The sequence below is a fragment of the Rhincodon typus genome, chromosome 6 (genome assembly GCF_021869965.1).
Source record: "Rhincodon typus isolate 14 chromosome 6, sRhiTyp1.1, whole genome shotgun sequence".
In the NCBI taxonomy this organism is placed as follows: domain Eukaryota; kingdom Metazoa; phylum Chordata; class Chondrichthyes; order Orectolobiformes; family Rhincodontidae; genus Rhincodon; species Rhincodon typus.
Window position 1 is genome coordinate 3172983 of NC_063337.1, and position 12774 is coordinate 3185756.

Below are 12774 nucleotides of genomic sequence, written 5' to 3' on the forward strand. Positions count from 1 at the left end.
TCTCTCACACACACAATCTCTCACACACACAATCTCTCACACACACACATACTCTCTCACATGCACATGCACAGACACACTCTCTCTCTCACACACACACATACACAATCTCTCTCTCACACACAATCTCTCACACACTCTCTCTCTCACACACACTCTCTCGCTCCCTCTCTCTCACACACACTTTCTCTTTCTCTCTCTCTCACACACACGCACTCTGTCTCTGTCTCTCTCACACACACACTCTCTCGCTCCCTCTCTCTCTCTCACTTTCTCTTTCTGTCTCTCACACACATGCACTCTCTCTCTCACACACACGCACACTCTCTCTCTCTCAAACACACACACACTCTCTCTCTTTCCCTCTCTCTCTCTCTCACACACACACACACACACTCTCTCTCTCACGCACACGCACACACACGCACACACTCTCTCACACACTCACTCTCTCTCTCTCTCTCACACACACTCTCACACACAGATGCACACGCACACTCTCTCACTCTCTCACACACACACAATCTCTCTCAATCTCTCTCTCTCACACACACACTCTCTCGCTCCCTCGCTCTCTCTCACAGACTCTCTCCTTCTCTCTCTCTCTCACACACACACACACACTCTCTCTCTTTCACTCTTTCTTACTCACACACACACACACACACACTCTCACACACAAACACACTCTCTCGCACACACGCACACACACACACTCTCTCGCACACACACACAGACACACACACACACCCATACAGACACACACACACACCCATACAGATACACACACACACACACACACACACCCATACAGATACACACCCATACAGACACACACACACACCCATACAGATACACACCCATACAGATACACACACACCCACACACACACACACCCACCCATACAGATACACACCCATACAGACACACACACACACCCATACAGACACACACCCACACCCATACAGATACACACACATACACCCAGACACACACACCTGCACAGAGACACATTAGCACACACACGTAGATTCATATGCACATGCATACATCCAAATGCATGAACACACGTGCACACAGACACACATGTAAATGTACTGTCAAACATGTCTGCACACAAGCACACCCTCTAGGTACAAGCCTTCCTCTGCCTGTGCAATGGAGCGCATGGACTTTGGACCCTGTTGCATGTGAGCAACTGCCCCCTTGTGGCTGCTCGTTGCTACATGCTGTTGTGTGGCCCTACATCTAGAAACATCTCAGCGGGGGTTAGTGAATGGTGGTGAGTGGCAGGACTGTTACCCCCGTTCTCCACCCCCGCTGCTGGGCTCCCCCCACCCCCCACCCTGCCCTCACCAAACAGGGACGCACTGGGTTCTGGGCCGTGACTCCTGGCTGATTGAAGAGTGACCGTCTCCTCCTCCTCCCTGCAGTCCTTCCTGCCAGCTGGGATTGACCTCATGAACCACGAGTTTGAGCGAATTGGGCGCCTGCAGTACAAGGATGGGCTGAACCTGGAGCAGGCGAAGGTGGGCTGGTTTGCGCTGGTGAGCTCCACGCTCTTTGCCTGGTTCCAGGACTCAGACAAGGAGGAAGCCATTAACCTACAGAAGCTGCAGGAGTTGTGTAAGACCATGCCTTCTGTTTTCACCGTGTGTTCACCGCTTCCATTCCCTCCACCTCCATTCCCCTCTCCTGTTCCTCCCAAACCCTTCGCCCCCTTCACTGGGTCTCTTAGTTATTAGGGGTAAAGGAATCACGGGGTACGGGGATAAAGTAGGGACAGGGGACTGAGCTGGATGAGAATGGTGGTGCAGGCTCAAAGGGCTGAATGGCCTACTCCTGTTATTTTTGATCTCCAGTCGTATTGCTTGCTCCTGGTCATCTCGCTGCAGCCTGGACCGAGCAATTCTGGAGAGTCAGGGAAGGGAGATAGTAGGAACTGCAGATGCTGGAGAATCCGAGACAACAAGTTGCAGGGCTGGATGAACACAACAGGCCAAGCAGCATCATAGGAGCAGTAAGGCTGACGTTTCGGGCCTAGAGCCTTCATCAGTCAGGGAAGGGACATTGTTCAATACAACCTCAGGATTTCCCATTCACGTCCCACCCACCTTCAAAATGTCGTTTCATGCCCAAGACTTGGGTGGGGCCGGGGGTTTGCACAAGCACCAAACTGCACACTGGCAGCAGGTAATCAGGAAGGGTCATGGAATGTTGGCCCTTATTTCAGGGGGTTGGAGTGTGAGACTATGGAAGTCTTACTGCAACTGTACAAGGTGCTGGGGAGACCACATCTGGAGCACTGTGAACAGTTTTGGTTCCCCTTGTTTAAGGAATGATATCATTTCATTGGAGGCAGTTCAGAGAATGTTCACTGGGATGATCCCTGGTAGGGAGGGATTGTCTCACGAGCAAAGGCTAAACAGGTTGGGACTATACTCACTGGAGTTTAGAAGAATGAGAGGCGATCTCATTGAAACACCTAGGATTCTTAAGGGGCCTGACAGGGTAAATGCTGAGAGACTGTTTCCCCTCATGGCAGAGTCTAGGATCAGGGGCATAGTCTCTGAATTAAGGGGCACCAATATAAGACTGAGAGGAGGAGGGATTTCTTCTCTGAGTGTTGTGAATCCTTGGAACTCCTTGCCACAGAGAGCTGTGGGGGCAGAGTCCTTGTGTATATTTTAAGGCTGAGACAGATTCTTGATCAGTCAGGAATCAAGGATTACAGGGAAAGGGCAGGAAAGTGGATGTGAGGAATGTCAGATCAGCCATGATCCTATTCAATGGTGGAGCAGGCTCGAGGGGCTGAATGGCCTATTCCTGTTCCTATTTCTCATGGTCTGTCTATTCCAATTACCCCATGGATCACAAATTTAAATAAAAGCTACTTTTTGCAGTTACTGAGGTGACCAGTGAAATACCTAAACACCTTTATTAACAAAGGAAACCTTAATAAAGATGCAGTAATTGCTTAACTTACATAGTTAGTAATAAATGCTCGTCCCTGTAAATAACCCCAAAATGCACACCTACATTCTCTCACACACACTAGCACACCTACTTTCGCGCGCACAGACACACACACACAGACACACACACACAGACACACACACACAGACACACACACACAGACACACACACACAGACACGCTCACAGACACACACACAGATGCACACAGTCACACAGGCACAGACACACCTACACGCACACAGTCACACACACACACACAGACGCACGCACACAGTCACACATGCACACAGCCACACACACACAGACACACACGCGCATACACAGACGTACACACACACACACACAGACGCACAGACACACACACACACACACACACATGCACACAGTCACACACACACAGACACAGACCCACACACAGACGCGCGCACACACCCTCTCACAAACAGACACACTCATTCTCTCACACACACACACACACACACACACAGACACACACACACACACACGCGCGCACACGCACACACACAGACACACACGCGCGCACACGCACACACACAGACATGCACACACACAAACACACACACACACACAGACGGACACACACACACACACACACACACACACAGAGACAGACACACACCCTAGCACACCAACATTCGCGCACACACAGAAGCACTGGTACACACAAATACATCCACGCAAGTACACGTGCACATACACACATACTCGCAAGTACATGTCGAGGCCAGACTCGGGGAGGATCCTTTGGCCCTCTCCTTGTACCAGCCGGTTTCTGCTTGAATAAACATCTTCCAGTTGCCTGAACCCTGCCTGCCTCCTGGGTCTTTGTCCCCGGTCGGGGTGGGGGAGTAGGAATGTTCCTGCTGGTCCGTCGGGGGAGCTTAGGGTGTAAAATTCAAGGCCATGGGATTGGGTGTAATATACTGAAACGGATAGAGAACTGACTGGCAGACAGGAATCAAAGACTGGGGATAGATGGGTCTCTTTCCCAGGGGTTAGCCCGTGGCTAGAGGTGGGGGGCCTCAGGGTCAGTGAGAGAACACCAGCTTTCACAGCATAATATCAATGATTTCCTTCCGCAAACTGTAGCTCCCCTATTGTGTTGGCATTGGGAATGTCTTCTGCATGGGAAGATCCCACAAACAGCAAGGTGACGAGGGTCCGAGAGCCTGTTTCATTTGTTGACAGGCCTTGCGGACCCCGGGGTGGGGGGGGCGGTGGCAGGCGGAATATGCCCCGGTTCTTCCTCTGAAAGGTGTGCCTGTGGGATCTTCCCCTCCCAGTTGAAGGGGGGCAGGCAGCAGATCGGTTTGATGATGGATGTTATTGAAATGTGATGTGACCAGACGAAGTAGCGAGGGGTGGGGGCATTAATGATTTTGTGATTTTTTTTTTACAGCAGAGCAGTCTGACCACGATGTCCTTGTCCTGGTGGAGAAGAGAAGGTAAGACCCAGTCAGGGGGAGGAGCAGAGCAGACCATTCGGCCCTTCAGCCCTGCACTGCTGGTCAACACAATCATGGAGCATCCCACTGTGGCCTGGTCTCTGTTTTCCTCTCAGTCCCCAGCCCCCTCCCCCATCATCCTTGCTTCCTTCTGTCGGTGAAAACTGTGCTGAACCCTGGCTTGACTATATTCCGTGACCCAGCGTCTACCTGCTCACAGACTGACCATCCTCACAGAGAAAATAACGCGCTTTTATTTCCTTCGTTTGTCCTGAAGAAACATTGGACTTGACTCAAAACATTAACTCTGTTTCTCTCTCCACACATGCTGCCTGACCTGCTGAGTTTCTCCAGCACTTTTTCCCTCTACGCCCATCGTCAATGGGAGACCCTCAGTTTTAAAACTTGGCTCCCTCGGTGCTGACCCTCCGACAGTGCGGTTCTCCCTCAGCACTGACCCTCCGACAGTGCGGCGCTCCCTCAGCACTGACCTTCCGACAGTGCGGCGCTCCCTCAGCACTGACCCTCCGACAGTGCGGTGCTCCCTCAGCACTGACCCTCCGACAGTGCGGCGCTCCCTCAGCACTGACCCTCTGACAGTGCGGCGCTCCCTCAGCACTGACCCTCCGACAGTGCGGCGCCCCCTCAGCACTGACCCTCCGACAGTGCGGCGCTCCCTCGGTGCTCTGTGTGAGGGTGAGGTTTGATGTTTGTGATGTTGGGGGGGTGGGAGCCTCGTTAGTGCAATGTGACGTGGAATATAGTGACACGTGATAATAATGAGCCTTTGGTGCTGCTGTGTCACACTGTGACCTCCCCTCCCTGCTGCAGGACTCTGTACATCCAGGCCGTGAGGAAACTGGACTTTATTGGTTGGAATAGCTCGATCCAACGCGCTGCGGCCAGTGCAGGTAACACTCTGTCCGAGCAGCAGCTGACGGATGAAGATATCCCTGTCGTTGTGGATCGATGTATTGCCTACATTACACAGTACGGTGAGTCAGCTCCCCACATGGACTGTGCCAGGCCAGCTCTGTTGGCTTGGTTTGGTGGGGGGTGGGGATAATGTAACCCCCTTAGCGTTTATCCTCGGCACGTGGTCCTAGCATCTATCCCAGGGAATGAGGCAATCTGGTGTTGCAGTGGGGATTTTGGAAATAGTTGCACATGAGAGCTATTTGGCCTTTCGAGCCCGCTCTGTTGTTCAATAAGGTCATGGTTGAGCTTTTACTTCAACACCATCTCTCCACATTGTCCTTCAATCTCTTTAAACACCACCACATTCTGCAATTTCCCCCTCCAAGCCACTCACCATCCTGACTTGGAAATATATCACCGTTCCTTCACTGTCCCTGGGTCAAAATCCTGGAATTCCCTCCCTGAGGGCATTGTGGGTCAACCCACTGCACACGGCTCAAGAAGGCAGCTCACCCCCACCTTCTCAAGGGGGGCAACTAGGGACAGGCAATAAATACTGGGCCCAGCCAGCGAACCCCACATCCCACATATGAATTAAAAATGTCGAAGCATCCATCAGTTTCTGCCTTGAACCTGCTCAATGAGTGAGTTTCCATCAGACCCCTGGGGGAGAGAATCTCAGAGATTCTGCAGCCTCTGAGTGAAGACATTCTTCCTCATCCCAGTCATTGCCAACATACAACGGCCTTAGGAGCAGGCCGCTCAGCCCTGGAGCCTGCTTCACTTTTCATGAGGATCCAGGCTGACCTGATGTCTCCATGTTCCTGCCTACCCTGATGACCTTTCACCCCTCCCCTTCCTGATCAAACCGCTTTCCAGCTTCGCTTGAAAATGTTTTCAAGGATTGTGCTGTCAGTCTCTTTTCAGGAAGAGACTTCCAAGATTCGCGAACCCCTTCGAGAAAGTTTCTTGCCTTATCGCTGTCTTTGATCAGAGAACACTGTTTTTTAAACCCATTTTTCTTTATTCACTCATGGAATGTGGGTGTCTCTTGGGGGCTAGGCCCAGCATTTACTGCGCACCCTTAACTGCTCAGAGGGCAGGTAACAACCAACCACATTGCTGTGGGTCTGGAGTCACACATAAAGCAGACCCAGTAAGGATGGCACATATCACCCCACCAACCTCCGTATCCAATGCATCATTCTCCTCCACTTCCGCCACCTGCAATCCAACCCCACAGCCAAAGATATATTTCCCTCTCCATCCCTATCCGCCTTTCGCTCTCTCCGGGACTCCCTCGTCCGCTCCACCCTCCCCTTCAGCCCCACCACCCCCGGCACTTTTCCCTGCAACCGCAGGAAGTGCTACACCTGCCCCCATACCTCCTCCCTCACCCCCATCCCAGGCCCCAAGAAAACCTTCCACATCAAGCAGATGTTCACCTGCACATCTGCTAATGTGGTATACTGTATCCGCTGTTACTGATCTAGCCTCCCTTACATCGGGGAAACCAAGCGGAGTCTCGGAGACCGCTTCGTGGAACACCTACGTTCGGTTCGTGACAAACAACTGCTCCTCTGATGCTACTTGGCCTGCTGTGTTCATCCAGCTCTACACCTTGTTATCTCAGATTCTCCAGCATCTGCAGTTCCTACTATCTCTGAAGGATGGCAGTTTCCTTCCCTAAAGGGCATTTTGAACCAGATAGGTTTTTCCCTCAACAAATGGTAATGGATCCATGGCCATCATTAGACTCTTAATCCCAGATTTTTTTTTTAATTATTGAATTCAAATTCCACCATCTGCCACGGCGGGATTCGAACCCAGGTCCCCGGAACATTATCTGGGTCTCTGGATTAACAGTCCAGCGATAATACCAATAGGCCATCGCATCCCCATTTATGACAGAGATGAGGAGAAATTTCTTTTCTCAAAGGGGAGTGAATCTGTGGAATTCTTTACCTCAGAGGGCTGTCGAGGGTGGGTCATTCAGTATATTCAGGGCTGAGAGAGATTTTTAATCAGGAAGAGAATTGAGGATTATGGGGAAAAGGCAGGAAAGTGGAGTTGAGGGTTATCAAATCAACCACAATCTCATTGAATGCCAGAGAAGACTCGACGGGCTGAATGGCCTACATTTGCTCCTACATCTTTTATATTCTTTATAGAGTCATACAGCATGGAAACAGACACTTTGGTCCAACCAGTCCATGCGACCATAATCCCAAACTAAACTAATCCCAACTGTCTGCGCATGGCCCTTATCCTTCCAAACATTTCTTATTCATGTTCTTGCCCAAATATCTTTTAAGCATTGTAACTGCAGAGCCCTCATTTTAGATTCTTCCACAAGAGGAAACATTACCTCCGCACTGACCTGGTCGAGTCCCCTCAGAATCATGTGTGTTTCTCACTGAGACCTCCGACTCGTTGGATCTTGTAATTGCTCTCGAAAAGTTAACTCTGCTTTCTGTTTCTCCACAGGTGCTGCTGAGTTTCTCCAGCACTTTCTGTTTTAAATCTAAACCTGTCCGGTATTCCGAGCCCGTTGACCCCAGGTCTCGACCCCCACCCTCAGAGAGCAAGTGCCCTGCCTCTGAGACAGCAACTCCCAGTTCGAGCCCTGCTCCAGGACTCGATGGTCACTGATGGTGTGATCACGATGTGGCCACAGCAGGCTTAGTGCCAACTTGTAATCAGAGTCTCATCGAGATCCACAGCACCAGGGAGACAGACCCTTCAGCCCCATCGTGTCCAAGTCAGTCAACAAACATCCACCTAACCATTGTAATCCCTGCAGCACACGCCATTGGCAAATGGAAAGATGGTAAGGTTCATCTTGTTGGATCCAGAGTGACTACAACCCTCCGACAACAGTCCAGACCTCTAAGATGGGAGGTCCTGCTGGACCTGACTCTTGGGCTCGAGATGGACCAAGTTGGACAGATGTCAACAGGAAGACATTTGTTGGGGAGTGGGGGGCAGTGATCACCATTTTGTTAGGATGACAGTGGAAAAGGACAAAGGAAAATCCCGAGTAAGAATAATTAGGTCAGAGAGAGGGGGCTTCAATTGGGAAAGGAACGAGCTGGGCTGGACAGACGGTATCCAATGTTTGGCAGTCCCTCAGACAGGAGATCAGTCACGGTGTAGTCCTCCTGATAGGGTGTCGGGTAGAAAATACAACTGAGAACTGAGAGGAACGCAGGAAGGAGGTGATGAAGTAAATGAGAGAAGCAAAGACGGGTTTAGGAGGAGAGACTGGCAGCTAACTTCACTGAGAATCCCAAAATCTTCTCTTGGCACGGAAACAGTACGCAGTGGTAAAAGTAGGAGGAGGGCCAATCACGGGCCAAAATGGGGATTTACAGATGGAGGCAGGGGACATTACTTGGGGAGGGCGCGGGGGGGTTTAATTGAATGCTTTTTGCATCTATCTTTACCAACGGGGCAGGAGCTGCCCAGAGGAGGAAGTAGCAGAGGAGGAAGGGGAGTCCCTAGAAGGGTTTAAAATCAATAAGGAAGTGGGATTGGATAATATATAAACAAAGAATCAGGAGTTAGGCCATTCAGCCCTTCAAGCCTGCTCCACCATTCTACATGATCATGGCTGATCAGTCCACATTCTGTTTTTCTCCCCACACCATCTGATCCCTTTAGATCTAGGAACTATCTCTAACTCCTTCTTGAAAACATTCAATGTTTTGGCCTCAACTGCTTTCTGTGGCAGAGAATTCCACAGGCTCCCCAGCCTCTGGGTGAAGACATTTCTCCTCATCTCTATCTCCTTTACACTGTGATCCCCTGGTTCTGGACTCCTTGGTCATCAGGATCATCCTTCCTGTATTTCCCGCTGTCTAGTTCTGTTAGACTGTTCTAGATTTTGATGTTTAAAGTAGCTCTGGGCTCTGCCTTTTCAAGCCTGAATTTGCTCTTGCACAGGTTTGACCTCGGAGGGGATTTACAGGAAGAGTGGCCAGAAATCGAAGACCACAAACCTGCTGGAGATGTTCCTGAAGGATGCCCGCAGTGTGCGGCTGAGGGAAGGGGACCATCAGGTTGATGATGTCTCCAACACCTTGAAGCGTTTCTTCAGGGAGAGTATTGGAGAAAGTGTCTTCACCGACCAGGTCTACCAGGATTGGCTGCACACCTCAAGTACGTTAGCCGTTTCTCGCAGGGCGCCAGATCTGAAACCTGGGCGGTAGCTCTGTTTACAGATGCAAAGTTTTCAAGTGGTTCTACAGAAGGGTCATTGGTCTCGAGACATCAAACTCCGTCTCTCTGCAGAATGCTAGCGGACCTACTGAGTTTCTCTAGCACTTTTGAGTGTTTCTGTTCCAAGCTGAGGGCAGATTTGGCTGGGGTTTGGGCAGAGTAACTGAAGAGGGGGGCAGTGACAGGGTGTAACGCAAAGAGCCACTGATGTAAAATTACTGGCAAACCGAGCCAACATGGAAATGAGGGAAGGTTCTTTAACAGCAGAGTGAGTAGTCGAGATGCGAGAATTGAATTGAGTTGGATGAGCTTTATTGTCACGTAGTCAGATCAGTACCGCGAAAAGTTTACAATTTTATAACGTCATCTTAGTTACAAAGGTACCTAGGTACAGCTTCTTCAGTTAGAGCTCAGTTACGATGTAATAATGTCACCAACACACTGTGCCATCTTAGGTACAGAGTACCTGGGTACAATCTCTCGTTATAGAATAGAGAAATAGATGCAGATGTATTTGTGATGCTCAGAAAGGAATTGGTTGAGTTCAGGCATGGTCATTGGTGACTACAGCCTTGGATTGGGGATTGACAGGAAATAGAATATGGGGGTCTGGTGAGAGCAGGAGCCTGCACACCCAGCCCCTGTTGGGTGGGAGGCCACTCAGCCCCCGTTCGCAAATAGTACTATCCCCTGACCTCCTGAAGGCATTCCCAATGGGAAGAACGCCAACGATGTGGGCACTCAGATGACGAATTAGCCCAAAGGGAGAGCAGGAAAGGTGCGAGCGCGACAACAAAATTGTTGAAATCATTCTCCAAACGGTGTGACTATGGTCTTGATTTCTCAGTGATTCCTGAAGAGAGGCAGAAGATCCTGCAATACCAGAAGCTGTTTGCGTGCTTGCCGAAAGTCAACCGGGCAACTCTCAAAGCCTTGATCAACCACCTCTACTGGTAAGTCTGTAACTCGCACTCCTTCAGAGCAAACGCGATCAAACCAGCAGCACTGACACCGAGACCCACCCCGCCACGAAACAAAGGAGTGGCCACCCAAAGGTGTCATCCCCAACTCCGGGCTCAAGAGTCTAGACATCCATCACGGTGACGAAACAGGTTGGCTCTCGCATCTACTATTATAATGGCCCAATGTTTACTGACACGAGATGCGGAGGTTTCAAGTGCTTACGTTTTCAGCCATCAATACTTTGAGCGGTCTGGATGATTGACACTTTTATTGATGTGCTCGTGAAAGGAAATGTGGAAAGTTATGAATCTTCTTTAAGAGTTTTTTTTATTTACACGTCCTCTTGTCACCTGACCCAGGTTCTAATCCCGCCACGGCAGCTGGTGGAATTTGAATTCAATAAGTATCTGGAATTAAGAATCTAATGATGACCATGAATCCATTGTCAATTGTCAGGAAAAACCCAACTGGTTCATTAATGCCCTTTAGGGAAGGTAATCTGCCACCCTTACCTGGCCTACATGTGACTCCAACTCACCCTCTGAAGTGGCCGAGTGAGACACTCAGTTCAAGGGCAGTTATGGATGGACAATAGAACAGGTCTTGTCGGTGATGTCCACATCCCAAGACCATAAGAAATAGGAGGAGGAGTAGGCCATCAGGCCCATTGAACCTGCCCCGCCATTCAATCAGATCGTGGCTGATTTTTTTTTTTCCTTTATTCATTCACGGAATGAGGGCATTCACTGGCCAGGCAGCATTTATTGCCCATCCCTAATTGCCCAGAGGGTAGTTAAGAGTCAACCACATTGCTGTGGGTCTGGAGTCACATGTAGGCCATACCAGGTAAGGATGGCAGTTTCCTTCCCTAAAGGGCATTAATGAACCAGGTGGGTTTTTCCCGACAATGGATTCATGGTCATCATTAGATTCTTAATTCCAGATACTTATTGAATTCAAATTCCACCATCTGCCACGGCAGGATTCGAACCCAGGTCCCCAGGCCATTATCTGGGTCTCTGGATTAACGGTCCAGTGATAATACCACTAGGCCATCGCCTCCCCTCAATTGTGCAATAATGAAGGGGCCTCTGTAATTGTTGAAGTGACGTTGAAAGGAGTTTGATGATTGCTTTGTTTGTGCCTTTTTTGCCAGTGTCCAGAGACTATCAGACAAGAATCAGATGACAGTGCACAACCTGGCCATTGTGTTTGGGCCTACGCTGTTCCAGACCGACGGACAAGACAATAAGGCTGGCCGTGTGGTGGAGGATCTCATCAATCACTTCATCGACCTCTTCAACGTAAGTCGTGCTCAGTTGGCTGGATGGCTGGTTTGCGATATAGCGTGATGCCAACAGTATGCATTCAATTCCCACATCAGACTCTCCTCCTCAACCTCCTTCCCCCTTGCCTGAGGCATGATGACTTCCACCAGTTAAACTATTACTGGTCATCTCTCTCTGCCTCATGATGGAGCAGCTCTACATTTCAGTAAAGGCCATGGCGAGTTTACTTTTATACCACAGGGAAGACCCTTACTTCGATACTCTCCGCTCCCGCCACCTCTTCACGTCCCCATTACACATCTTGGTCCCCCCAACTCCCTGACCCTCCCCATCTGCCTATGTTTAGGACAAGGGGCATAACATTAATGTCAAGGCGTGACTCATAGAGTCACAGCCTGAGAATTAGGGCCAGACCCTATGGGAGAGATGTTAGGCAGCACAGTGGCTCTGTGGTTAGCAATGCTGCCTACAGCATCAGGGACCCAGGTTCGATTCCAGCCTCTTGTGACTGTCTGTGTAAAGTTTTCACATTCTCCTCCTGTCTGTGTGGGTTTCCTCCCACAGTCCTGTACGGGTGGATTGGCCATGGGAAACGTGGTGTTACAGGGATTGGGTGGGTCTGGGTGGGATGCTCTTCAGAGGGTCAGTGTTGACTTGAGGGCTGAATGGCCTGCTTCCACCGGTTTATGGATCCTATTCTGTGGATTCACTTCTACACTCAAAGGGCAGAATCAGATCAACCATGATCTTATGAAGTGGGAGAGCAGTCTTGATGGGCCGAATGGCCTCATGTTATTGGGGAAAGGAATAAAAAACACAAATAAAAGAGTCACAAATGTGATGAGGAATTCTCCAGGTGGAGCAAGTAGTTAGGATTTGGGAATATACCTCACTGGGAGCCTGGTGGATTTGGGAATACACCTCGATGGGAGCTTGGTGG

General features: G+C 50.1%; 1 protein-coding gene across 1 annotated transcript in view; it reads left to right on the plus strand.

Annotated features, from left to right (window-relative positions):
• LOC109921781 (arf-GAP with Rho-GAP domain, ANK repeat and PH domain-containing protein 1-like) overlaps positions 1-12774 on the plus strand; it is a 67775-nt gene that overhangs the window by 30036 nt on the left and 24965 nt on the right. Inside the window, exons 14-19 of the mRNA XM_048597858.1 lie at positions 1434-1626; positions 4398-4443; positions 5275-5438; positions 9307-9522; positions 10430-10535; positions 11702-11849. Of these exons, the coding sequence (XP_048453815.1) occupies positions 1434-1626; positions 4398-4443; positions 5275-5438; positions 9307-9522; positions 10430-10535; positions 11702-11849 (873 nt within the window). The remainder of the gene's footprint in view (positions 1-1433; positions 1627-4397; positions 4444-5274; positions 5439-9306; positions 9523-10429; positions 10536-11701; positions 11850-12774) is intronic.